General features: G+C 59.9%; 1 protein-coding gene across 1 annotated transcript in view; it reads left to right on the top strand.

Moving 5' to 3' along the window:
* VAX2 (ventral anterior homeobox 2) overlaps positions 1-22,840 on the top strand; it is a 23,388-nt gene extending 548 nt beyond the window's left edge. The window contains exons 3-4 of the mRNA XM_010580839.1: positions 5,265-5,452; positions 22,352-22,840. Of these exons, the coding sequence (XP_010579141.1) occupies positions 5,265-5,452; positions 22,352-22,840 (677 nt within the window). The remainder of the gene's footprint in view (positions 1-5,264; positions 5,453-22,351) is intronic.
* Positions 22,841-25,168: the final 2,328 nt, after the last annotated feature.

Here is a 25,168-nt window from a genome sequence, read left to right as displayed (position 1 = left end):
CCGGCCGCTCCCGGGCTGCGGGCTCCGGCCTCCCGGTCCCCCTACTCCCCGCTCCGCCACCGCGGTTTTTCCCGGTTCCGCTCCGTGCGGCGGGGACCGGGCCCGGTTCCCCCCAGCCCGCTCAGCCGTGCGGTTCCCGGGAGCGGGGCCGGGCTGGCCGTGCGTGCCCGCCTCGGTTTGCGGCCGAAGGGCCGGGCTCGGCCGGGGGCAGCGGGCCGAGCGGGGGGTCCCGGGGAGCAACGGCGGGGTCACGGAACGATACCACCCGCCGCCCCCCGTCCTCCCCCGGGCCGGCCGAGCCCCGCCGGGGGGACGCGCAGCAGCGGGAGAGGGGGGAAAGCATCAGCTTTGCTTTTAAAGCGTTGTCGCAGGAGAAAAGCGTCATGGAGCGGCGGCGAGTTAGGGGCTATTTGGTTGTGGTTTGGTGTTTGTTTGTTGTGGTTTTTTTTTTTTTTTTTCCTTCTTTATAATATCACTCGCTCGGCCGGGGCTGGGGGGGGGGGGGGAACGCGGCGGGCCCGGCCCGGGGAACGGCGGGACCCGGAGCCTCGGGATGCGATCGCGTTCAGCCCACCGCCGGCCCCGGGGCTCGCTGGGACCAGCGTGTGTTTTATGGCAAACCCCAAAAAGTTGGGGGGGGGGGGGAGGAATCTCGGCGGGGATGCGGCAGGCGGGGAGGTGCCGAGCGCTCCCCGGGTCGGGGCTCCGGGGGCGGCAGCGCGGCTCCATCCCGGGGTCGCGCCTGGGGATGCTCAGCCGGTGTCCCCCCCCCGCCCCGTCCGCCAAACCGGAGCCCGGAGAAGCTCCGCGGCCGCCCGGCCTCAAGCCCCGTGTTCGGGCAGGGCAGGGCGGTGGGGACCGGAGCCTCGGCCCCGGCTCGGCCGTGTCCTCCCTCCCCGCTGCCCCGGGGGCGGCGGGGCCCGATCCCGGTCCCTGCTCGTTCGCCGTGAGCCGGGCCTGGCACCGTTCGAGTTCGGCTCGGGCATCCCGGCTCGCCCGGAGCCTGCGGAGCGATTGCCGGCCGGGTTGCAAAGATGCCCCCCGCCGCCCACCCAAGCCTCTTTCCCGGCTGTCGCGATAGGCGCCTGTCGCCGACAGCCCAACCGTCGCAGCCCGAGCCTTTCCCCGGGCACCTCGGCGGGGTAACGGGCAGCGCTGGGCAGCGGTACCCCCGGGATTGCCCCCGGGTCCTCCTCGGTGGTCGCCGAGGCCGCAGCCCCCGCCGGGGTCAGGCCGGGGTCAGGCCTCTCCTCCGCCCGGCCTCGGTCTTACCGGGGCCGCCCCGACGGTCCCGGGGCTGGGAGCGGGACTGGGGAGGGGGGGTGGTTCTCGGTCCCCAGGCCCGGGCCAGGGTCCCCGCTTCTGCCGGCCCCGGGGACCCTCGCCCGGCGGCGGCCGGTCTCACCATCTTGCCGCAGCTGCCACGGCGCGGACAAAATGGTGGCGGGGAGAAACGGAGGAAATAAACGGGAACGGAACCGAAATAGAGTGGGTGGGGGGGACACGGGGAGATGCGGGGGGTGGGGGGGAGAGCCGGTCTGCGGGGCCACGGGCCCACCGGGCTCCCAGCCCTCCCCCGGCCGAGGGCCGGCTCCCCGGGAAGGGGCCGGTGCCAACCAAGCCTCCAGGCTGGTTTCCCTGCAAAGTGGTGGTGGTGGGGTTTAAATTTTAATTTTTCTTAATGAACATATTTTTACCTATTTGTAACCCCCCACACCCCTCCAGGCGCGGGGTGAACCGGCAGCCGGTGCCGCAGGGACCGCTCTCCCCCATCCCCATGCCTGCCCCGGGGGACGGGGCTCTTCCCCCCGGGTCCCGGGGCTGCCTTCAGCTCCGGCCCATGGCCGGGACTCGCCCGCGGTGCCTTTGGTGGGAACGGGGCTCTCGGGGGGGTGGAGGAGCCTCCTCCCGTCGGCGGGAGCCGGTTGGGAAGCGGCGGTGGTCCTCCGTGCCCTGGGACCGCCGGGAGCGGAGCGGAGGAGGAGGGGGTTGCCCGGTCCGGGGCTCTCCCGGGGGCTCGGCCGGGCTCAGTCCGCTCACCGGTACGGTACCGGGGACCGATGGTGCGGGACGGAGCCTCCAGCCGCAGCGACGGGGCGCGGGGAAGCGGGGGCTTTGCCCACGGAGGCGGCCCTGCCCGCCCGCCCATCCCCGTCTCGTCGAGGCGGCAGGGCTGGCGGGTGCCGTTGGACGCGGGCACGGCCGGGGCGTGCGGGCCGGCAGCGGGTCGGTCCTTAGCGGGGACTAACGGGACAAGGACTCGCCGGAGAAGCCAAGCCGGGCCGCTCGGGAGCCGGTCCCGCTGGCAACGTGGGGGCTGCAGCCCCGGGGGCGACTGGAAGGGGGGGTGTGCAGATCCCAGAGTGCTCAACCCCCTTCCTCCCGGGGGCTGCCCCGGCTCGGTGCCCGGGGGGACGCAGATGGATGTGGGGAGCTCTGGGGGGGGACACCCTGGTGCTGTTTGGGGTGCACTGAGAAGGGCTGCGGGCTCCTGTGCCCCCCCCCCAGTGTGCCCCGATGTGTGTGTGCCACCATGGCCACGCCAGACCCTGGCACGGAGAGGGGTGGGTGTACGTGTTCGGGGCTGGCCGGGTGGGTGTGCGCCCCAGAAATGTCCTGGCAGCTGTGTGGCTGCAGAAACCCCCGTGTACATGGCGTGCGCGGTGTGTCTCTGTGCAGGGAAGAGGTGTCCTTCATGCACACGGGTGTGCATGGTGTGTCCCTGGGTGTACGGGGGCATCTGCGTGTGCCTGACTCCGCTGCGTGTGTTGGTGTGCAGGATGCATCCCTCCTGGCCTGCTGTGCTGCACTGCAGGGCTGTAAAATCACTGTTTACAAGCTCGGGGGGTCGGTGCCCCAAAGCTGCTGCCTGCTCGCCTTCCCTCCTGCTCCCTGACCGTGTCTGCCTGTCCTTGCCTCATCATATTTAGCTGCTAGGGCAGAGGAGAGATTGATCCCTATGGCACCAGAACTCTTTTCGGGGGGATTTCAGTCCCAGACCTTGTCATGGCTGTGCTGCCATCAGGTGTAGCCTGGTCCCCAAGAATGGAACTTGTCACCACAGCTCTGCCAGAGAGGCCGGGGGCTGCTGGAAAACCCCGGGAAGCCACGGCAGGACCTGGAGGGTGTTGGGGGTCTGGGATCCAGCAGCTGATGGGGGAAGGCTCTCAGGAGGGGGTTCCTCAGGCAGGATGGTGTTGTGCCCTTCCTGGCATGGGGGGATGGCTGTGATCCCCCCAAAACCTGCACGGACGGGCAGCAGGGAAGGTCTGCGGTGTGTAATAGGGCTGCTGTGCCATGGGGGGGGGTGAGGGGCTAGGGAGAGGGGCTTTGCCTCTCCCCTGCCGAGCTGGCACCACGGGCTGTGCCCCCTTCCCTTCCCTCCGGCGCTGTGCCCAGCTCACTCCCCCCACCCCGTGCCCCAGCTGCCAGGGGGAAATAACAATAAATAATACCCGTAATAATGCCGGCAGCGCCGTACAGAGCGGCGAGGGCGGAGGGGCAGATACTCGCAGCTGCAGCTGGAAAGCATGAGCGTCTCTGTTAGCTGCTCCTTGCTGGCAGCCCCGGCTGTTGTTGTGTCAGGGGACCGCAGCGTGGACGCGAGAGTGCGGACGTGGTCCGGGCATCATCCCTGCAAATGCTCTTTCCTTCACAAAATGGTTCCCAGGCTGGCATCCCGATCCCACCAGAGATACCTCCAATCCACTTACAACCCCTTTCCTTTCCGACAGCCCACCCGTGGAGTTTGGGGGTGCGGATCAGAGCCCATGCTCATGGTCCCACCGGACCCCCTCCCACCCTGGCCTTCCCCAAGCCCTCTGCAGTGCCGTGCTCCAGCCTGGAGCAGGCTGGCTGTGCCGGGACGGCACCTCTGCCGTCACACACGTACCACAACATAGCGGTGCGAAACTAGCTTCGGGATTGGAGTCCCTTTCCTGAGTCTGTGCTCACTCCCCACTCCCGCCATCCCCATGCCAGCTCCGCTGTCCCCATGCCAGCTCCATCACCCCTTCCCAGGCTGCTCCGCACTATTTTCCCCCTTCCTGCCCCACCGATTTTATAATCCTTTCATGCCTGAGTCAGCTGGAAAGAGAGAAAGCAATTTACCTCCAGCCAGGGCTGCTGGGGACCTTGGGTCCCTCTGGGCTTGGGGCTGCTTGCCCAGTGTGACTTTTGTGGCTGGTTTTTAACCTGCAAGAAAGCCACTGCGCAGAAACAGGGAGCTCTGCAGCCAGGGCTTACCCAAACCGGGCTCTCCACTGGTGTTACTGGTGCTTAAGGAAAGCCAGCACCGGGGGACAAGGAGCGCGAGGGGTTTGGGGTCTGGCAGGAACCCAGTGGGAAATTTCCAAGGCTCATTTTTTAATACCTGGTGCACCCCGGGCACACAGAGCCCATCGGGCACATCCCAGCCCATGGAGCTGGGACAGGCTTCCTGGCACCTCGGGGCTCCATGGATTTTTCTGGGAGAGCTCGTCCTTTGTCAGTGGAAAGTAAAGCCATGGCTCCTTTGGAAGGGCTGCAAACGGCATCCCACGGCATGGAAGGGGCTGTGCAGGGCTAATGTGGGAGCTGAACCCTCTGGCTTTTGTTTCCCGACGTCAGGCTGTGGGCAGCGATAGCCCCGGCCTTGTAAAATCTGCCATGAGCAGTTCGGGGCATGCGGCACTTCCAAAACTTGTCCTTTAATAGAGAATTGCCCCAAAGTAGGAGCTGCTGCTTTTCAAGAGAATATTCCTTCAGTGAGAATAATTCTGGAAAAAAGAGAATTGTGATAGAGATAAAATTTTTCTAGTATTTCCAAGGAAGGACAGGAATAAAAAAACAAAATATATTTTTAATTAAATAATCTTTAATTTGAACTCTTTCTTGATGTAGAACTGTCTTCTGTTCTGGCTTTCAGAAACTATGATTTCTGTGATTAAACGCTCAGTTTTCCTTAAAGATTTTTTGGTTTCTATTTATCACTTAAAAAAAAAAAAATTTAGGAAGACTTTGTTACTGTTCCCTGGAGGTTTATACATTTGCAGCATTTGGGGCCAGAGGGGACAACCAAACTATGGGATGTCGCCTCTTTTAGCCACAGCTTGGGGGATTTTCACAGTTCCTCCTGCAGCGAGCCCTGTCGCTCGACGGTGCAGCCGGTGTTTAATTCAGCTTTCACCCCCCCAGTAAGGTCTATTTGGAACCAGTTTCCCCAGTCCCTTTCCTCCCCAGCCCAGCTTTTTTCCTGACTGCCCTTCTCCCCGCTTCCCTCCCAGATGCCAAAGGGACGATCCGGGAGATCGTGCTTCCCAAGGGCCTGGACCTGGACCGGCCCAAGCGGACCCGGACGTCCTTCACGGCGGAGCAGCTCTATCGCCTGGAGCTGGAGTTCCAGCGCTGCCAGTACGTGGTGGGCAGGGAGAGGACGGAGCTAGCCCGGCAGCTCAACCTCTCCGAGACCCAGGTAAGGGTCGTGGTGGCTTCTCCGTGGCGGGGACATCCCTGTGGCACGGCCACACGGGGACAGGCGTGCCAGCTGCCGGTGTGGCGAGGGCGGTGGTGGGAGGCAGAGCGGGCAGAAAGTGGGGTTGGGGTGGGCGAGAGCTCTCCTGGGGGAAAGCCGGGGCTCAGCCGAGCCCACGGTCCCAAACCCGGGTGGAGGGGCTCGGCGCTTGCCGGGATGGAGGGGTGCTGGCCGGTGTTTCGGTCGGGAGCCGGGGCTGAGCGCGGCCGGGGGGCGAGTGTGCGTGGTGCTGCGGGCAATGGCTCTCCTCCACCCCTAACTCTTGAGCCAGAGGAGCGGTCAGTTTAGGGTTATGGGGGGGGGCGAGGGGCAGCCCTGAGCGGGGTCCGCAGGGACCTCCCCGGCCGCCACGCTGCTCCCCTGTGGGCAGCGTCCCCCAGCTCCCCCGGGAGGGTCCGGCAAAGCGGGGAAGAGAAAAGAGCAGGAGGGTGTCAGCGGGGACCCGAGGTCCTTACGGCAGCACCCACAGCATAGGATGGGTAGGCGGGGTCGGGCGTCATTGTGGGTGCTGTCAGGATCAGGCGTTTGGCTGTGTACGAGCTGGATGGATCCTGCACGGATCCTGCACCCCGCCGTCTCCTTCCTCTCTGCAGCCTCCGTGGCTTCGCTCCCCCACTCCCAGTGGGGTGGGGATACCACTGGGGACTCTCCCTGCAGACCGGGGGACCCCTGGGCTGCGGCATGGCCTGGGCATTTCTTCTCCATCACCATGTGGGATGGTTTTTCCTGGATTTCTCCATCACCCCTGCGCGGAGCTTCACTGGCGGGGAGGGATTTTCCTGGTTCTCCTCTGCCGAGGTTTGCCCGGTGCAGAGAGAGCTGGGCGGCACGGCACAGCCTGGGCAAGCAGAGGTGGGAGAGGTTGCGTGTTACTGGGAAGTTGGTGTTGATGTCTGCTAAGCAAAAAGTGCATCTGCTGGGGTTGCGATGGTTTCGGCTTAAAAAATTTATACAGAAATAGTAAGAATAATAAAATTAATGAAGAACGCAGTGCAAAGCAGCACAGCTGGGACATACAGAAATGACTCTGCCAGCCCATTCTTCCCCTTCTCTGGCCAGTAAAAGGCGCATTTGGAGACAGCTATGTGGCTTCATTGCTTCAGATAGGAAATAATTTCAATTTTTGCAAACCTCTTGTGGAACAAACCTGTCCCAGCTGTCAGCAGCCAGGCCCCCGGCTCCAAGCTCCCCTCGCGTGCTGAGGGGGCCTGATTTTGGGGAGACCCTGTTGCTCGGTGGTGCTTCGGCATTCGCTGTGCGGCCACTGCATGGTCCTGCAAGGGGGAGCAGAGCACAAAAAATAGTCGTTTTGTCTCTTTTGGTGGCAGAGCAGGGTTTTTTTAGTAAGAAGCATGTTTCTGTCTATGGGATACGTGCAAGGAGGTGCTGGCAGCTGGCACGGCTGTGCCGCGGTTAGGAGCGAAGCACGCCGGTGAACTGGGTGCTGCATGGGGGTCCGTCTTCCCGGGGTCTCAGCCAAAGCCCTGGTCCCAGTGTCACCTCCACAGAGCTGGGAGGGACATGGGTGGGCTTGGCCGTGCCATGCTGGAGGAAGAGCTTTGGCTTCCTGGCAGGCATGGGAAGGGACGGGCAGCCGGTGCGTCCGGCAGTGGCATGGGGCAGAGGGCACTGGCTGGCCTAGGCTGGGGCCGGGAGGGCGCAGCCTCTCCTTAGGGACTAATGTTCGCTTATTTACTGCTTGTTTGGTGCCTCATTGCTGCCTTCATCACTCAGTGAGAAAATTCACACCCTGTAGGCCATGGCTGTCTCTTCTCCTCTTCTCTTCTCCTTCCTGCATCCTTTTTTTCCCATCTCTCTCCTTCATCTCTGTCTTTTTTAATCCCTTTCTGTGCTTTTCACAGCATTTCCTTCCCTGCAGCAAACTCCCAGTTGTACCTTCCTGGCTCCCCCCCCGCCACCCGTCCCTCCCCAGCCACCACCGTGCCCGGGGATGGCAGTGCGAGGCTCGGTGCCCGGCTTCCTCCTCTCATTAGCGGGGTGCAGGTCCCCTTGGGTCAGCGTTTCAGGCTCTCTGCACACTCAGGCATCACCCCCTGCCCCGGTCCCTTGCCGTTCATGGCTGGGAGGTTTCCTCGGTCGTTGCAAGAGCTGGGTGACCGCAGGGTTTTACAGGACCGCTTAGATCTGGAGGGTATTGCATGGCTCCTTGCAGCATGCTGGTCTGACCTGGATGTGGCCTGGAGACTGGATTGTCACCACCAGCCACTCCTGTCCCACCAGGCTCCTCTGTGTCCATCAGCTCAGGCAGGGACAAATCCAACATTTGCAACAATCAGAGCATTTTGGGTACTTTTGGGTGGTTTTCCCCACAGCGTTATCCAGGAGCAACTCCCAGGACTTAGGGCAGTTCATGGTCTAATTGCTCCATCTAATGTTTTGTTGGTGGATTCCCAACCAGCAGCATCTTGTCACTCTTTCTTGGTTGACATTTGTGTTGTGTTGGTGGCTGGGACAGCAGAATGGATCCTTTCCATCCCTTCACTGGATTATATCTTGGTTTCAAGATTAGGAAGCCTTGCCCTGCCAGCTGCTCCCAACTTTGCTCTCTGCCAGGACCCCTGGACGCGATGGGAGCCCACCACAGGAGGGGAGAGCAAAGCGGGGGCACGAAGGAAGGGGCCGCCGAGGAGGGTTTTTTTTTGCCTGTAAATGTTCAGGGGGGGAAGAATGATTCATCTCCGCTCCTCTGCGAGAAAAGAGTGGTGCAAACAGCGTGATGAGATAGGAAGAGACACGATGTCATCACAGCTGGAGAGCTGCAGCCAAGCGTCCCCATAAGTGCGTCCGCTGATCAGGCTGCGCCCCTGAGAAATCCTGCCGGAGCAAAAAAAGCCTCTTTTAGGCTCTTACGTTACTTTCGCAGCATCTGATCCTGGTTTTCGGCAGTCTTGGAGGCAGGAGGCTATTGCTGCCTCTTGCAGCGAAGCCAGAATGGCCCACCTCCATGCTGGGGAGTAGAGATCTTCTTGCTTTCTTGCCTCTGGTGCCTGCCCCAGGGAGGGGGGGATCACCCAGGATAAATGGGGGATTGCCCAGGGGAGAGGGGGGCTCACCCAGGCTCAGGCAGGGAGAAGCAGGACAGCCCCATCCTGGAGCAGCAGCTGAAGAAGCCGCTGCCCATCGGCAGCCACTGTGGATGAGCATGTCCTCCCCTTGGTGGTCACAGAGCCGCCCGCCAGCATCCCACCATGCTCCCAGTCACCTTGCCATCCCTCCGGAGCGAGCCCCGTACCTTGTCCCTGTGCCTGCTCAGCCAAACCTGCTGCACTGAAAGGACACAGGAGGAATTTCGGAGCCACCCATGCTCAGGCGAGGATGAGGAGGGTGCTTCTACCTGCCCCGGCTCTCTCCAGCCCGGGGAATTCGCCTCATCCCTCCAGGGAGCCATGTGCCTGCTCTGCCTCGCCGGGAGCTGCTCGGGCTCCAGCCTGATGCCATTTCTGCTTTTTTCTAATTAATCCATAGACACGGTTAGTGTTAAATGACTTTAATTAGCCGTAGAATATTTTCATTAACATGTCAAGCAGCAGCCTGGAGATGCGGATGTGCCGGCTGCTGCATCCCAGGTGAGCTCTCACATCCCTGGCACGGAGAGCTGCGGAGGGGCTGCCCAAGCCCACCCCGGCACAACCCATCCAGAATCTGGCCCCGTGCTCCGAGCAGAGAGTAGCCCATATCCTTGCATCCGGCTTTCTCCAGGCAACGCATCCCAAGGCATTAGGGGAAAAGTGCCCCTTCTTAGGGTCATTAAGGGATAGAAAATGCAAGGCAGAGAGGAGGCTGCGAGGCAGAAGGACCCCGGGGGGACGGTGGAGGGAGGATAATTCCCACAAATCCCCCAGCAGGAGGAGAGGCGGGATGGGCTGGCCGAGGGGATTTGCCTGGGCCAGGAGGCTTTGCTTTCTGGGTCAGGAGTTCAATGCCAGGCTCAGGTTCAAGTGACCTGGGGTATTTGCCAGCTCTTCCTGCCCTCATTACAGTAAGGACAGGGAAGTGACACTCATGTCGAACAAGGGCCCCTTTTGAGGGCCGGGCTGGTTGTATCAGTTGTTCTCCACGCAGCACCCAGCTCCGAGCCTTGTCCCTCTGCCGAGAGGTAGCTCACCCCTTCCCAAAGGACAGGACCGTTCTCCTGTCCTCAGGAGCGCTGCTGGCGGCTCTTGGATCCACGCACCTCCTGGAAGATACTGGTGAGCTTTTGGGCTCCTGGGCTCCTGTGCAGCATCTGAAGACCCTTTGTAGAGGGATGGTGGGGCACAGAGTGGAGAGAGGTCTTAGCATCACAGTTCTTGCCTGCCTGGCTCCTGGGAAGTCTGTGGGACCTCCACAGATCCCCTGGTGTTTCCCTCGCTGCGATGGGCTCCATCACAGCTGGTCTGGCAGAACTTCCTCGGGACAAACTCCGGGGCCATCCTTGGCAGAGACTGGGCTCCTACAGCTCTGTCACTGCGGGGGGACCAATACCCCCGAGCATCCTGCGCAGCACGGGGAAGGTACTCGCAGCACAGAGTTTTCAGGACTGTGATCCCCCCAACATGGAGCAAAACATACATGAGAAAGCAGCTGAGCCAGAGAAGGGGTGGGAAGGTCTATTTATAGCCCAGCAATTAAGTTGATGCCGTTAAAAATTAATCACACCTCAAGTCATTAACAACTATCAGTCCCTGCAGCGAGAGAACAATGAAACAATGGTTGGTGCCAGCACAAGTTGTCCTCTCACGGGGAGAACCGCAGGAAAGCTGTGGTCTGGAGGAGGTGAGAGTCATCCAGAGCTTGGCGATGGGAGCTGTGGGCTGGGGCTTCCCCAAGGCACAAGAGGCAGGTAGGACCGTAACGCTGGTCTGCTTGCTGCAAAGCAACGCACTCCTTGTCCTCGGAGGGTACAGGCTGAGGTTTCAAAGCTTTGTTGGAAATCCCTTTTCTAGAACGTGCAGGAAATATAGGTGTCATAGCCAAGTATATTCTTTTCTGAGGAGGCATCCATCCATCCACCCATCCCTCCATCTACCCATCCATCCTTCCCTCCACCCATCCACCCACCCATCCATCATGCGCTGCTGTGCATAGGAAAATAGTCTCTAACATCTTCTGTGGTTCGTGTTGCTTCCACCCAGCTGCTTCCGTAGCATCGCTGTTTCGTGCCGCGGGTGCTTACACTGACCGTTCTCCCATGGGTAATTGCCCAACGGGGAATGTTTTCTCCCCTCGGCTTGGGGAAGCTGGCATTGTGCTGTGGGTCGGGGTGCCCCATCCTAATGCAGCCTGGTTTGAGGGGTGCTGCTCGCACCCCACCCCACCAGTGCTGTTCCCATCTGGGTGTTCCTGCTGTCCCCCTGAGCCACTTCTGGTGGAGCTTTTTCTGGATGGGTTGAACTTACCAACCCAGCAGAAGGGTGCCCTGTTTGCCTGGAGCAGTTCTCTGCCAGACTGGGTCTGACCCACCTCCTTGAGGGACCTGGGGTGCTCCAGGACTGGCTGGGGGGACACGGGGACCGTGGGATGGGGAGGCAGGTAGCTGGGGAAAGCATCACGTCCAACTGTGGTAGCCTGCAGCCGGCTCCTGCTGCTAAAACCTTGGGTACCGAGTCTGTTCCGAAGCGAGTGGGTGGCAATGGGGGGATGTCAGCCTGAGTGGTCCCATATTTAATGACTCCCAGGTCGGATCCAGATGCTGAAGGTGTCTGTCTCCCACTGGCCTGGAAGAGAGGGGAATCCTGGGTCGCGTTGCAGGAGGTGGCCACTGGAGATGCCCAGCACCTGGGCATCTCCAATAGCTTCTGGGTCCCCTTCCCACATGCCAGCCCGTGTCAGAACATGCTTGGGGAGTAAACCTGCTCACATGGACAAGCTAATCCCATCCCCTCCCCGTGGCGGGGGCACGTGGTGGGGTTTACCCTGCAGCCACGGGGCCCTGGGCTGGTGGCAATAAATCTGTGGTATAACCAGGTACCACGTAGTGGCAGGACCAGGCTGGCACAGCCCGGCCGCTGCCTCCGCCTGCCCAGCCCCAGCCCCTCGGGTTCCTCCAAAATTCACCTTTTTGGCATTTTGGTTCCCAAAGCACATCAGGGAGCTGGGGAAGAGGGTTTGGGCGATGAGCACCAGCTTCTTGGTGGGGGATTGGAAAACATTTCTAAAGAGAGGAAAGGAGCAGCTCTCCTCAGAGGGGAACGAGGGGACCGTCTGGCAATAGGGCTCTTCTGCAGGACTGCTGCTCCTGTGATGAATTAGATAACCCAAAATATCTACCTCCCCAAGCTCAGCTGGCACTAGGCAAAATAGCTAGTGTAAATAAATGTGAGATAATTAACTGAGATTTTTATCATTAAGCATTTTCAATCAAAAATGCCTGCACAGTGAAAAACAATTTCAGAATTTGGGATTGAAAATTTCAGTTCTAAATGTTGGCAGACGGCTGTGTTTCCAGAGAGATCTCCAAGGCTTTCTCAGCATACTCCCTAAGGAAAATTGTTTCCTAAAAAAAATGAGAGTTTCCAGTGGACATCAGTTTTGGTGACAGTTTTGGATCCAGCTCCGATGCTGGGGCAGCAACCCCAAACGCAATGGCCCAAACCCCAGCCACTGCCTGGGGTCCCACCGCCCACCCGCACCCTCTGGCTGGGTGCTCCCACCCCCCCAGCTATATTTTGTTTTCCACTGGGAAAAAAACATACCGGTTTGCTCTGTGTGTGGAAAACGGGAAGAAACACCACATCTGCCTGGATACTTTCCGCTGAATCCTGGTGTTGTGGGAGGGGATGTGACTGTGGGGAAAGCCCTGCTGTCCCACCTGCCCCCCCCCCCCACTGAAACTGGGTGCCAGTGGCCAAAAGGCCAAGGAGGGACTCTGCTGTGGGTGACACCACCCCGCACACTTCCACCGCAGCCGGTCCCGGGAAAATCCCGCTGGGTATTGGACCCCCGGGGCTGGGGCTGTGTGGAGAAAGTCCCTGCTGGGGAGGGATGGCTGGTGCCGGGAGGTGTCTCCCATCCATCCCAGGCTGCACTTTCTGAAACCCCAATAAATGGGGGAAATCCTCCGCCAGCTTTCGCCGGCGCCTCTGAGGAGACGATATCGGTGTGTTGGAGGATGCTCCCTCCGGGACACCTCGCTTTGGGGTCACCAGGCTGGATGGTGGAGGACACTTCTCCCCCACCAGACCTGCCTGCAGAGCCCAGCTCTGTCTCTCCCTGCTCCGTGCGGAAGGTCCTGGGAGGTTCCCCTTCTGTGAAGCAGAAAATATCCTGAATTTCAGAGCAAAAGCAGGTGGAGGGGATGCTTCTGGCTGGAGTTTTGGATCAGCAGTGAGGCAACAGGCTGCTCTCAGCACAGGCACCTGGCCGAGGGCTCAGTCAGGGACGGTTCCCACCTCGGCTGTCCCCAGCACGCTGCCTGGCCGCAGGCTGGAGCTCGGTGTGGCTGGAAGCATGGCCCCAACCATGTCTGTCCTGGGCTGCGGCGCAGGATTTGGGGTGGGTGGCCCAGCTGAAGTGACCCCAGGTGCTGCCAGGGCACAGAAGGGTTGGAGGAGAAGCCAAGGGATGAATCCATCCCTGCTCAGCGCCGGCTCCCTGTTCCCGTCGTGGCCGAGGAGAGGCAGCCAGGTTATGCAGCTGCCGTGCCGTTATGAAACCTCTGGCCAAGGCAGCTTTGGGCAGCGAGCCCGCTGGCTTATGCAATGCTGGGGGCCCGAGCCTGTGCCGAGCATCCGCCTGCCCCGGTCTCGATGGCTCCGTGAGCCCATGGCCCCACTCGGGATGGAGGGAGGAGGAGGAAGGGTGGCTGGGGTGCCGTGGGGAGACGGTGGTGCAGCACGCTGGGTTCCACCTTCTCCCAGTGCCGCGGCGGGCATCAGCTGATGGCGGCGGGGAGCTAATCCCGGTGAGGAAAATGGCCTCGTCCGGCAGCTATGAATAGTCCCAGATAGCCGGCGTGCTGGAGGTGCGCACGGCATGGGATGCGTGACAGCGCTGGAGTCAGCCCCAGGGCAGGGCTACCAAATAATAAACACCCTTAAAAAACAATAGCATATCCCCCAGCCCTGCCCGTGCGGGTGTTGGGGTCTGGGCGATGCCCATGGTTGTCCCACGGGAACACGGGCACCGTCCCGGCCAGCCACCAAGCACGGAGAGGCCGAAGGGCTCGCGTGTTTTGGGGGCCAGTGGGGGACGCTGGCATGCGGGAGCGTGTGCGCCGGCGTGAGCAGGGTTTAATGAGCGGGTATGATGTCCCCGCTGCCTGGGACCGAGGTGGGCAGGGGGACGGGGGCTTCGGGTTCCCATCGGCAAACCGTGATCACTGAGGAGCGACGTCCCGCTGCTGCTCAGCCACGAGCCGGCAAAAACGCATCAGTTAGGTGCCAGATGATATAAAAAACTAAGACGTAGAGAGGGGAGGGCACTGCTCGCTCCCTGTGGCCGTATCCTGCTCTGCAGGGACTGGAGCGGGGAGAGGAGTGCTTTGGGATGGATGAGCAGAGCAGGCACAGTGCAAGGCAGTTACTGGACCGAAACCCTCGGCCAGATCCCCGGATCACCGAGCGCCGTGGGGCGATGGGCTTCCCCACCCTGCACCTTTCCATCCCCGGAGTGCACGGGGAGCTCGGCCTGCCGGCGGGGGGTCTCCATTGGGATAAACCGCTCGGAAATAATTTGTTTTGTAGCTCGGAGGTGTTAGTTGGAGGGCAGGGATCAGAGCAGCATCCCAGCTCCCAGCATCTTCAGGGCAGGCTCAGCCACTGGAGAAGGGTCTGGAGGAGGCAAAGCCCAGGCTCAGGCGCTCCCCAAGTTTGTGGCAGAGACCACCGGGCACCAAACCCCTCGTGTGCTCGATCCCGGTGCCGCAGCACTGCCAATAGCCGTGGAAAGCCACGCTCGTGGCACACAGACATCCCCACGGCTGCTCGTGACCCTGCCGGAGCCGTGAGCGGAGCTGCCCGCTCCCGCTGTGCCACGGCACGGGTGCTGCGTGCCGCCGGCCGCACCGCGCCTGGAGCTGGGAGCCTGCCCGGAGCTGATGCCACGGGCTGCGGCCGCTGCTCCGGTGGGTGGGAAGATGCCGTGACCCCGCTGCCTGGGTTTATTCCCGTCCCCGGAGCCCTGCCTGCACTGCTGCCCTCACCCTGCCCCTGCCTGACCGGGGAGCTCTGCTGGGCGAGACCCTCTCCAGCAGCTTGGGCAACTGCAGGGAGACGTGACCCTGCAGATGCTCCAGTTTTGGGGGGGGGGCCGTGGGTGTCTGTGTGCACATACGGGCACTCCGGTGCGTGCACACACATTGGGGAGGCACGTGCGAGCACACGCGTGTGAGCGGGAGCGTGTGCGGAGCGGGGTGTGCGCAGGTACACGGCGTGCAGCGTTTGCGGTCAGGGGCAGTGGTGGAGACCCCTCGGCGCGGGACGGGGCGCGCTGGCGGAGGTCTCGAGCGGAGGGGAGAGGGGGAGCTCGGCCGTCTGCGCGTCCATCCTGCTGCTTGGCGGGCAGACAGACGGACAGACGGTGCCTTTGCCGAACAGCCCCGCGGCGGCGCCCCGAGAAGTTCAGATGCTCGGTGACATTTTGAATCGCTCTCCCTTCGCGAGGGGAGCAGGTGACACCGAAGCTCTCCTGCTTTCCTCCCAGGCGGGGAGCAGCGGTGTTGCTCCACGGCGCGTGGGGAAGGATGGGGAGAGGCTGGGCCGCAGGGTGGAGGTTCCAGCGGGCTCCTGGAGCCGGTTCCTGGAAGATGAATCCTTCCTTAGGGGAGGGAAACCGCAGGCAGAGAAAACCCCAGTGGGTGGAAAAATCTGTAGGTACGACTCTGTGACCCTCAGCAGGTCACTCAGTTGCGTAGCAGGCACTAGGGGGGTGTGTGCGTTTAAAGTAAAATAAAACAATACAAAATAAAATAAAATTTTAAAAATAAAAAGAATAGAATGGCATAGAATAGAACAAAATAGAACAGAACAAAATAAAATAGAATAGAATAAAACAGAACAAAATAAAATAGAATAGAATAAAATAAAATAAACCAGAGTAAAATAGAATAAAAAAAAAAAAAAAAAAAAAATATATATAAAATAAACCCCTAGCTGCCGGGGCCAGACAGACCTGGGACCTGGAGGCAGCACAGCCTGGGGGGAATGCAGGGACATCCAGCTGGGATCTCCGAGGACTCCACTTCCCACTCCGAGGCACACGTTTTCCAAGCCAGCTCCACTTCCCACTCCTAGGCACATGTTTTCCAAGCTGGCTCCACTTCCCACTCCCAGGCATGCATTTTCCAAGCCGGACGGCAGCCCTGTGGACACTCTCACTGCAGTAAAAGCTGCTTGGGAGCGGAGGGAATTGCAATATTGCTTTCCCGGCGGCAATCAGCGCTGTTTCTGCACTTTCCTTGCTCTTCTCCTTGGAAGGCTCGCTCCGTGTTTGGGCAGCATTACCTTTGGTGCTGCTCTTATGTGAGCAGCAGGGGAATGGGCCAGGGGAAAGCTTTTCTGGGAAAGAAGGAAAAATATAAATATTTATATAATAATATATAATATATACATTTTTATATATATATAAAAATATTTTTAAAATATTTTCAGCCTTTAGATCCCTGCTCCAGAGCTGCTGCACCATGCTGCCAGCTCCCCTGAGACCCTTCTCCCGGTAGTTTGGGATTTGTTTGTTGTGGTTTCTTTTTGCCTTACTCCCAGTAAATGGGAATGTGATGGGAGTCACGTAGCCTGTGATGGATGAACTTACAACCCGAGGTCCTCGGGGGGTTGAGTTGAGCCCTCTCCTGTGCTGCTGGGTGACAGCAGGACTCGCGAGGAGAGGGGGAGAGGCGGACAGGGCGAGAGGCTCCGTGGTGCTGTGGGGAGGGCTACCAGCTGGTTTTCACACCACGCACTAGGAATCACCTCCTGAAATGATCAGGCAGCAGGTTTCAACCTTCCAAATTGCTTTTCCACCCAATATGCAGTCGAGGTCTCATACTCTTAGTCATTGCTAGTCGGACACCACGTCCAGCCTCTCCACCAGCAAGGGGAGGATTGACCTTGCTCCCAGCAATAGGTATCTTCAGCTTCTGATGCGGTGAAAAGAGTGGGTGGAAAGAAAATCTTGCGTGGGGGACAGGAAAAGGGGATCTGGGACCCGCAGCTATGGGTGAATCAGTGAGATGGTGGTGGTGTTTTATTGTACGCTGAGGACTGTTATAATGAGTCCTGAAGGCGTTGGGTGACTCTGTCAGTCTGGGACAGACTGGACAGATCTGGGGTTATCTCCTTCCCTTTCTGCTGGTTGTTATTGCAGTTCATGCTCCGGTAGCACCTATAGGTCCTAGAGGAGGTGGGGACCCACTGTGCTCCGGTGGGAGCTATTCTGGCGGATAGACTGAGATCTCTGCCCTGAACTTTTTACGGAAACATCGAGCCCAGGACAGAGCAGATTTTCCTGCTTTATTTTCATGCTGCAGGACCTAGAGAAGTCACGCGCTTCCAAGGTCTAATGGACTCGAAAGGCAGATGGTCCTTTCTGATCGGCTCATAGGACTTTCCTCCTCACTCTAGTTGATCCAGGGCATCTTTCTTAGGAATACCTCCTGCGCTAACCAGACGGCTCAGTGCCATGGTGAGCACAGTCCTGCCCCAGGAACGGTGATGCTCCACAGGCAGTTCTTCGCATGGTCCACCCACAGCATCTCTGCCATTTGAGTCTGCCTTGCTTCAGCCCAGCGATCACATCCTACCTCTGCCCACTCTGACAAGAAGTCCACTACTCTTACCAGTCTCTCTCCTGCTGCAGAGACGGAGCAAAGCAGAATTTCCAGATCCAGAAACACGAGGGGTTTCATCCTGAGATCCCTCCAGCCACTCACTCACCCTATGGAAAGGTGGACAGTTGATCTGGCCACAGTAATTGATTGGATATCCAGTGCCAGGACTCCTTCTCCAAACATTCATGTAGATTTATAAATCTGCAGGTCGTGCTTATCCTCATACCTTCAGTATCATGCTTTTTCTTGCATGCCACGTCTCCTAGGGCTTTCAGAGTCATCTCCTCTATACGGCTTGCCTCCTCGCTGTCCTCTGAGAGTCACCTTCCTTTTCTGGTGAACGCATGACCTCTCACGTCCTGCTCTTCAGTCACATCCAAGTGCGTCTTGTTGTCTATTTGTCTGCATCCAGGCTTGACCTGACTGGCCTGTCACTTGTGGTCCTGGATCCCACAGCCCCAGGCAGGGGACTTGCAGCCGCCAGGAGCCGTGGGCTCTTCCTGGGACTCCTCCGGAGCAGGAGAAGGCTTCTCCCCCACTGCCCGTGCCCTCCCCAGCCAGCTGTCCTGGCTGTCCCCCAGCGTGACCCATCGGGGAACTGGCCTTTCTCTCCATTCCTAGGGAAAGGGTGTCCTTGGTCTCACTTTCTTCTTCCCCGCCAGTCTGGCAGGAGAGCTGGAGGTGGCTGGTTTCCTCTGACAGCCCTTCAGTTATCCACCGTAGCTCACTGGGTTGGTAACTGAGAAACAAAACATCGCATGCAGGGCTATGTTACCTCCTCCAGAGATGCTGGAGATGTGGTGCCCACCAGGGATGTGCCAGCACCGTCCTCCCTGCCCTTCCTCCAGGCCAGGCTGGGAAAGGTGTCATCACCACGTCACAGGCACGCACCAGTTCACCCAGTAACTTGGATGAGGAAGAAAGCTGCTTTTTTAGAGAAGAAAATGAAGCAGACCTTGGCAAAGCACTCGCTATGGTGGCTGATGGGGAGTTGTGAATGAAACCGGAGCAAAAGTTGAGTAGAGAACTTGCAGTGTGGAAGAGAAACTGTAATGGGAGATGGTGGAGGATATTGCTGAAAGACGAAGGATCGAGGCTGGAGGGAAATTACTCATGGACTTGTCAAGGACTGCATCTGGCTGAGCTTATTTACATCTCCAGTGATAGGAACTCGGGGCTTGATCATAATGGAGGATGAAAAGGACATGGATCTACTAATTAATGAGAAGCTGTATATGAACTTCAGCCATGAAGGCAAATGTGATCCTGCTCGTCTGATATGTCACCAGTGCAGATGGGGAAGAGCTTATGTCAGTCTACGAGGCATGAGGAAACCGTATTCAGCATAGCAAATTCAGCTTGGGTCAGGGTGTTCAAGGGTGATGGGGGCAGAGATGAACCACAGAGGTGGGTCGAGGACAGGAGAACCTCCTGCGAGGGGACCAGACGTAGAATGAGGGCAGGGAGGGCTACAGAAAGCTTCTCTCTGTACCTATAAATGGAGGTGCAGTCATCCCCAAGGGCATCAGCCAGCCCTAGCGAAGGAGTGAGAGCAGAGTATATCCAGGCTGGGAGTGAGGAGGTGCTGGGACTGTCTCCCAGCAGTAGCACTGGGAAAGAGGAACCCAATGGGTCCTCTTCCCCTGAGGACCATATTGCCACCCTTCCCCAGCTGAACCCCATGTCCGGACTTTTGAGACGGTTGTCACCTCCACCCTTTCTCCTTCCTGTCCTTTAGTGTTTCCCCTTATGTCCTCATAAGTGGTGTGGAACTGGGTTTTGGCACCAGAAATTCACTCACATCAATATCCACTTCAATTTATAGTGATCTATTTATTGGACTTGCCCATCTCTATTGCTATTAATTGTTGGTATTCAGCATCATACCCAAACAGATGACTGCTGCCCCTGGAAATTTCCTCCCCAGCTGACCAAGAAGAGCTCCCAGGAGAAGCAGCAGCACAGACCCAGCATAGAACAAAAGCCAAAACAGCCGGGAAAAATGAGCTCCCATGGGAAGTTGGAGGTGGAGGAGGAATCGAACAGACCTCTGGAGACCCTGACAAGGGCCCTTGGCTTTTACTGAGCTCTGTTTCTTTTTCACAACCTGCAGAAGACACCAGAATGTAAGAGCTGGCCTTAGGGGACACCAGGGCTGAGGAGCATGTCTCTACTGGTGGCTGGTGGTGGATGAGTAGAGAAAACAATATTCAGGGTGTAAAGTGGTCCTGTCCTTGCCATGTCTTTCCAGCTGCTGGCATCTTAGGGAGCGCTCACCATGAGGAGGTACCCAGATCTTCATGTTAAATCTTGATGGATCTCTTCTCCTGCAATTTTTCTGATTCCCTTCTTCAGCCCACTTGCATTTCGGCTTCCAGGACGCCCTGCGGCAGGGACTAACACACTCTGTGCTGCACAAAGGGGCTCTGCCTCCTTCCTCGCTCAGGTTTCCAGCCACTACCTGGTGACCACACCTGATGCCTCCTAGTCCTTGTGTTAGCAAAACCCCTGACTCCCCGTGGCCGGTCCCCTTGCCTGTATCACCTGCGATGCTGCAGAGTGAGAGCCTGCTGCGCCTGCCTCTTCCCATGGGGCTTGGTCCTTCCTTCTGCAGGATGCTCTGATGTCTCTGCTAGCCCTTCTCTGATGTGCGGTAACGGGGCTGTGCCTCTGCTCAGGTAGCTTGCTCCGAAGTCAGGAAGAGTGGTAACCGATTGACTGACACCCTGCCCTGGCTAGTGCTGATCAGCATGATGTCAGACGAGATATAAGGAAGAAGTTTTTTAAGATGTGGGTGGTGAAACACTGGACCAGGTTGCCCAGAGAGGTGGTAGATGCCCCATCCCTGGAAACATTCAAGGTCAGGTTGCACGGGGCTCTGAGCAACCTGATCTAGTTGAAAATGTCCCTGCTCATTGCAGGGGGATTGGACTAGGTGATCTTTAAAGGTCCCTTCCAACCCAAACTATTCTATGAGCCTATGATTCTGTGTCCTGCAGCCTTCTCCTGCCATGTTAGAAGCTGTGATTCAGAGTGCTTTGCAATGCAGAAAGCTTTGCAGGGGCTGTCTGTGCCTCAGTTTCCCTTTGCACTGAAACCTGTGTGCAGCTAGAGAGGGTCTCGGATCCATCAGCATCCTCGAGGGTTTTTCTGAGCTCTTGCTCTTCCAGAGTTGGCTGGCTGGGGGATGCTTTCTCTGAGCGGAGAGCGCTGGGGCTGTGCGTTTCTGTATGGCCTTACATCAGACCTTCGTTAAGACGTCAGTAATGACAAGGGATTGCGGGGCTGTGTGAGTCCCGTTCGGCCCCGCTGCCTGCGCTTTGGGGCTCTGTGCTCCCCAGCATTCGGCAGCTTGAGGAGGTCCCCACCAGAAAAGCTGGGGGGCTGTTAATTCTGTGTCAGGACGCTGTGTCCCGGGACACGGGGCTGTGGGAGCACACAGCCCTGCCCAAACCCATCCCGCTTGCCGGCATGGAGGGACTGATGGGGATGGCGGGGAGGGGACGTCAGCCCTGGGGATCTGGCTGGGCTGTGACATGAGCCCAGTAGTCCCGGTGGCAATGAGGGATCCAGGGTCCCTGTGCAAAGCTGGGGTGTGCACGGGCAGGGAACGGGCAGAGAGCTTTCATGTGGCACCCTGCGGGTAAGGGGGGGTAGGACATGGGCTGGCAGTGGCCCGTGGTCCCAGGAGGTTTCGGCTGTGGGATATTAGCTCAGCCCCATGGTCCTGGTGTCCCCCCCATCGCCCGGGGACACCTCCCTCCGCTCCTCCCCGAGCATCCCCAGCCTCCGGCCGGCTTCCCCGAGACATCAGCTCCACTGTTCTGTCCCTGGAAAGGGGCCGGGGGGCTGAGACCTCCTCTACCCCCACGCTCCATTAGCTCTGTACTGTGGGTCTATTGTGCCGGGGGACGCGCGAGGGCCGTGTCAGTGAGCGACTGTCCTGCCCCAATGAGTTTCCGATGACTCGGATGAGTTTGAGACCCGCTGGCCCCGCAGCAGACGGGGACGAAGCCTGTGCCGATGGGCTGGGGTTTACTCCCGGGGTCCCAGCCAGCGCCCGACTCGTCCGCTCCCGTCTGCCACGCTCTAATCCGAGTGTCTTCCCATCCGTCTCCTTCCCTCACCTCCATCTCCGTCCGTCTGTCTGTCCCTCACGCCTCTCTCTCTCTCTCTCTCTGCCTCTCCTCCCCCTCTGCTCTGCCAGGGAGGGACAGAAGCGGGGGGCTGCCCTCCCAGGGGAGAGGTTAGGGGGTGCGGGGGCAGCCGCAGGGGGACGGGAGCTGTGGGCTGGGGACTGGGTCCACGTCCCACCGGGGGAGTCAGGTGCCGTTTTGGGGCAGGAGGGTCCCACGAGGCCTCAGCCCGGACTTGCTCCTTGCTTTGGCCAGGGGCAGGTTGGGGTGGGGATGTCCCCAGCTGGGTTCGGGCACAGAAATGGGTCTGTGCCCAGAGATCCAGGGCCACCAGAAGCCATCCTGTCCCCTAACGTGTTCCCCTCCACTGTAGCAAGGCCAGGGACCTTCCACCCTGCCCCGTGGGGACACAAACTTGGGTTTGATGACCATCACGGAAGAGAATCCAGCACGTCCCATAGCTCAGCATCCCCGGGAGAGCCAGCACAGGGCAGAGCCGGGCAGCAGTGGGGTGGCTCAGCCCCGGGGTCCCATCCCTGGGCTCACACTCCTAGGCTCCCATCCCCACGCTCCCATCCCTGGGCTCCTGTGCCCAGGCTCCCATCCTTGGGCTCCCATCCTTGGGCTCCCATCCTTGGGTTCCCATGCCCAGGCTCCCGCTCCCAGGATCCTGTCTCACTCCCTCCTGGCACCTGCAGGAATTTGCCATTTCCATGGAAGCGGCAGGCGGGAGCGACTTTTCTGCAGTCCCTGTGGTGGGGAATGGATCTCGCTTGGGCATTTATTTTAATACGTCTCTCTCTCTCTCTCTCTCTCTCTCATCTCTCACTCTTTCCTGGTTCTCGCCTCTCTTTCCCTGGCCCCCCCGCGCTCTCTTTCCGTCCGTGCCTTTCTGTCCCCCTGCCCCGTCCCCCCCCCCCCCCCCGCTCGCCCCCTCAGGTCAAGGTCTGGTTCCAGAACCGACGCACCAAGCAGAAGAAGGACCAGAGCAGGGACTCTGAGAAACGCTCCACCGCCACCTCCGAGTCCTTCGCCACCTGCAACATCCTCCGGCTGCTGGAGCAAGGCCGGCTCCTCTCCGTCCCGGCCCCCCCCAGCCTCCTCTCTCCCACCTCCAACCCCATCGGCAGTCCTACGGGCAACGGATCCGGCTTGGCCACCCCGGGAACGACCTCTCCGGGGCTCGGCGGCGGGAGCAGCCCCCCGGGGCCGGGAGCCTTCAGCCTACAGGTCCCTTCTCTCGCCTCTTCCTCCTCCTCCTCCTCCTCGCCCAGGCTGCCGGCCGCCCCGCTGTGTTTTGGGGGGCCGCTCCTGGGCAGCCTGCACGACCTCCCAGGCGCTTACGGACTGGGCACTTCTGCTTTTGAGCCTTACACGCGGCTGGAAAGGAAAGACAATTCTATACCCAGCAAGAAGCCAAGCCCTTAAATCAAAATGAGTGTCAAAAGGTCTCCCCCCCGCCATCCCCCGCGCCCCCACGCACCCCGCGCCCCGCACCGGGGTTTCATTTGGCAAATGGGATGTGGAAGACTGTTTACCGCCCGTCCGGGGGTGCGTGCGAGTGTGCGCACACGTGTGTGAGCGTGCACGCCTGGCCCCCACCCCAGACACACCAATACAGCCGTGGATGACACCCTGCAACTCCTCGCCCCCGGGGGGCTGATGCTGAACCCGGTCATGCCAAGGTGGGGGGGGTCTCTGGGTGTCCCCTGTCACCGGTGCTGTCCCGTCCTTCGCTGACACCACTGGATCTGCCAGGGCCACATTCCCCCCCTCCAGGTATCGCCCATTCAGGGTCTGGAAGACGATGCTGTGGTCTGTGCTGCGCGGGCTGGGAGAGGAGCAGCTCTGGGGGGGGATTTTGGGGGTTGCTGATGCCCCGTGGTCTTTCAGTGCCTCTTACGGGTGGGACCACAGAGCCCTGGTCCCTCTGGACTGTCACCCCGGCGCCCGTGGTGTTGGGGTCACTCCCGAAGCCCCGGGGAGCGGGAGGGCACCCCGAAAGGGAGAGCGCAGGGCAGTGCCGGGCTCTGTCTCTGCCCGGCCGTGGTGTCCTTGGGCGAGTCTTGGGCTTCAGTTTCCCCACCTGCAAAGGGTTTTGTGTTCTGGCTGAGGTTGTCTGGGAGCATCCTGGTGGCTCTGGTGGTCCCGGTCCCCTCTTCCAGCAGGGAGCACTGCTCCCATGAGATGCTTGGCCCCCCAGCCCCGGGGCCAGGGCAGGTGGGGAGGTCTGTGGGGGACCAATGGTGCCGGTGATGTCCCCAGCCCCCCGCACCAGTGGTCCCTGCCCTCAGGAGCCAGCTGCCGCCCTGACTCGTGAGACATCCCCAGGCTCCTCTGTGCCTGCTCGTGCAGAGCCAAACCGCCATCCCAGACCCTGTTTTGGTGCTGTCCCACCCTGGCAAACCCCCAGGGGATGCTGGAGGAGCCTCCGACCTCCCTGAGGGGGCTGCGGTGAGCTGGGGCCAGGCCACCATCCTGCCCCCCACCAAGGAAAGCCCACCGAGGGGGACGCGGACATATGGGCACTTGCAATGCTGGGATCTGCCCCCCTGGGTTGGGTCGGGCCACGGGGGGGGGTCTTTGCCATCAGCGGGAGCCTGAAGTACCCCCAGCCCCATCCTGGGGTGCTGGCTGCTCAGTGCTGGCACTGCAGTGAGCCCCATCCTGAGCACTGGCCCAGAGGCAGCTGCCCCCCCTTGCTCCCATCACCCAGCAGAACCAGGGTCCAGTCCTGAGAGGTGCTGAGCACCCACTGCCTGCGAAGGCAGCGCCCTGCCCTGCCCTGCCCCTCGGGTGGCCTCAGCTGCTCTTCCCACCTTGGCACCCTGATCCCAGAGGGTGATGATGGCTTCCCGCAGAGCAGGATTCGGCCTCAGGTGTGCGGTGCCAGGGCCGTTCTCGGGCAGGGCATGGCTTGGGAATGTTGTGGTGGGAACGAGCTCCGGAGGGTTAATGGTGGGCTTGGAGCTCCACCAGTGGCAAAAACGAGATGGGAATTGCATGAGGTGGCCCTTTGGGAAAGGGGCAGCGTGGTCCCCCTGGCATGGGCTGAGGGACGTCTACGCTGGGCAGAGTCTGGCCCTTCTGTGGTGTGAGCATCACCGTGGCAGGATGCTCTGTGCTGGCATCACCGTGGCAGGGTACCCTGTGCTGGCATCACCGTGGCAGGATGCTCTGTGGTGGCATCACCGTGGCTGGACACCCTGCAGGGACCACGCTGTGGCAGGAGCAGGATGATGCCCCGAGCCCCCTCCCAGTGCCCAGGAGCTGCCATGGGGCTCATCCCCCCACCCTGCACACCCCAAACCAAGGGGCTCCTGCGTCCTCCTGCTGCGGTTTAATGTATAATGATTATCGCCACTGATCTACCCCCCCAGCCTGGCCCGGGCTGAGCATCACTGCGTGGGCTGCAGCCCTCCCTGCCCAGGCTGCTGCTCTGTAGGGATCGGTCTCTAAGGGGGACACAGCCGCTAGCCCGCGTGTTCCCAGGATTTTGCAGGGAAATATTTAAAATAAATGATTTTATGAAAAGGTTTTGGTGATTTTTATTTTTCCTTTAAATCAAGCATTTCTATAAAATAGTATTTATTGTTCACCTCACGTCTGGAGCACTTTATGGGAGTGAGCCCATAGGTCTCGCGCTGCTCTGTGGAGCTCAGAAGAGGTTGGCACCCCCCGGCCGCAGGTGGGGAAACTGAGGCAGGGTTTGCCCGGGGATGCAGAAAGCAGGGACAGAGTTTGGTTCACAGTGAG

This window comes from Haliaeetus leucocephalus, unplaced genomic scaffold, assembly GCF_000737465.1.
Source record: "Haliaeetus leucocephalus isolate CR32 unplaced genomic scaffold, Haliaeetus_leucocephalus-4.0 Scaffold741, whole genome shotgun sequence".
Classification (NCBI taxonomy): Eukaryota; Metazoa; Chordata; class Aves; order Accipitriformes; family Accipitridae; genus Haliaeetus; species Haliaeetus leucocephalus.
This window is presented reverse-complemented; position numbering and strand designations above follow the sequence as displayed.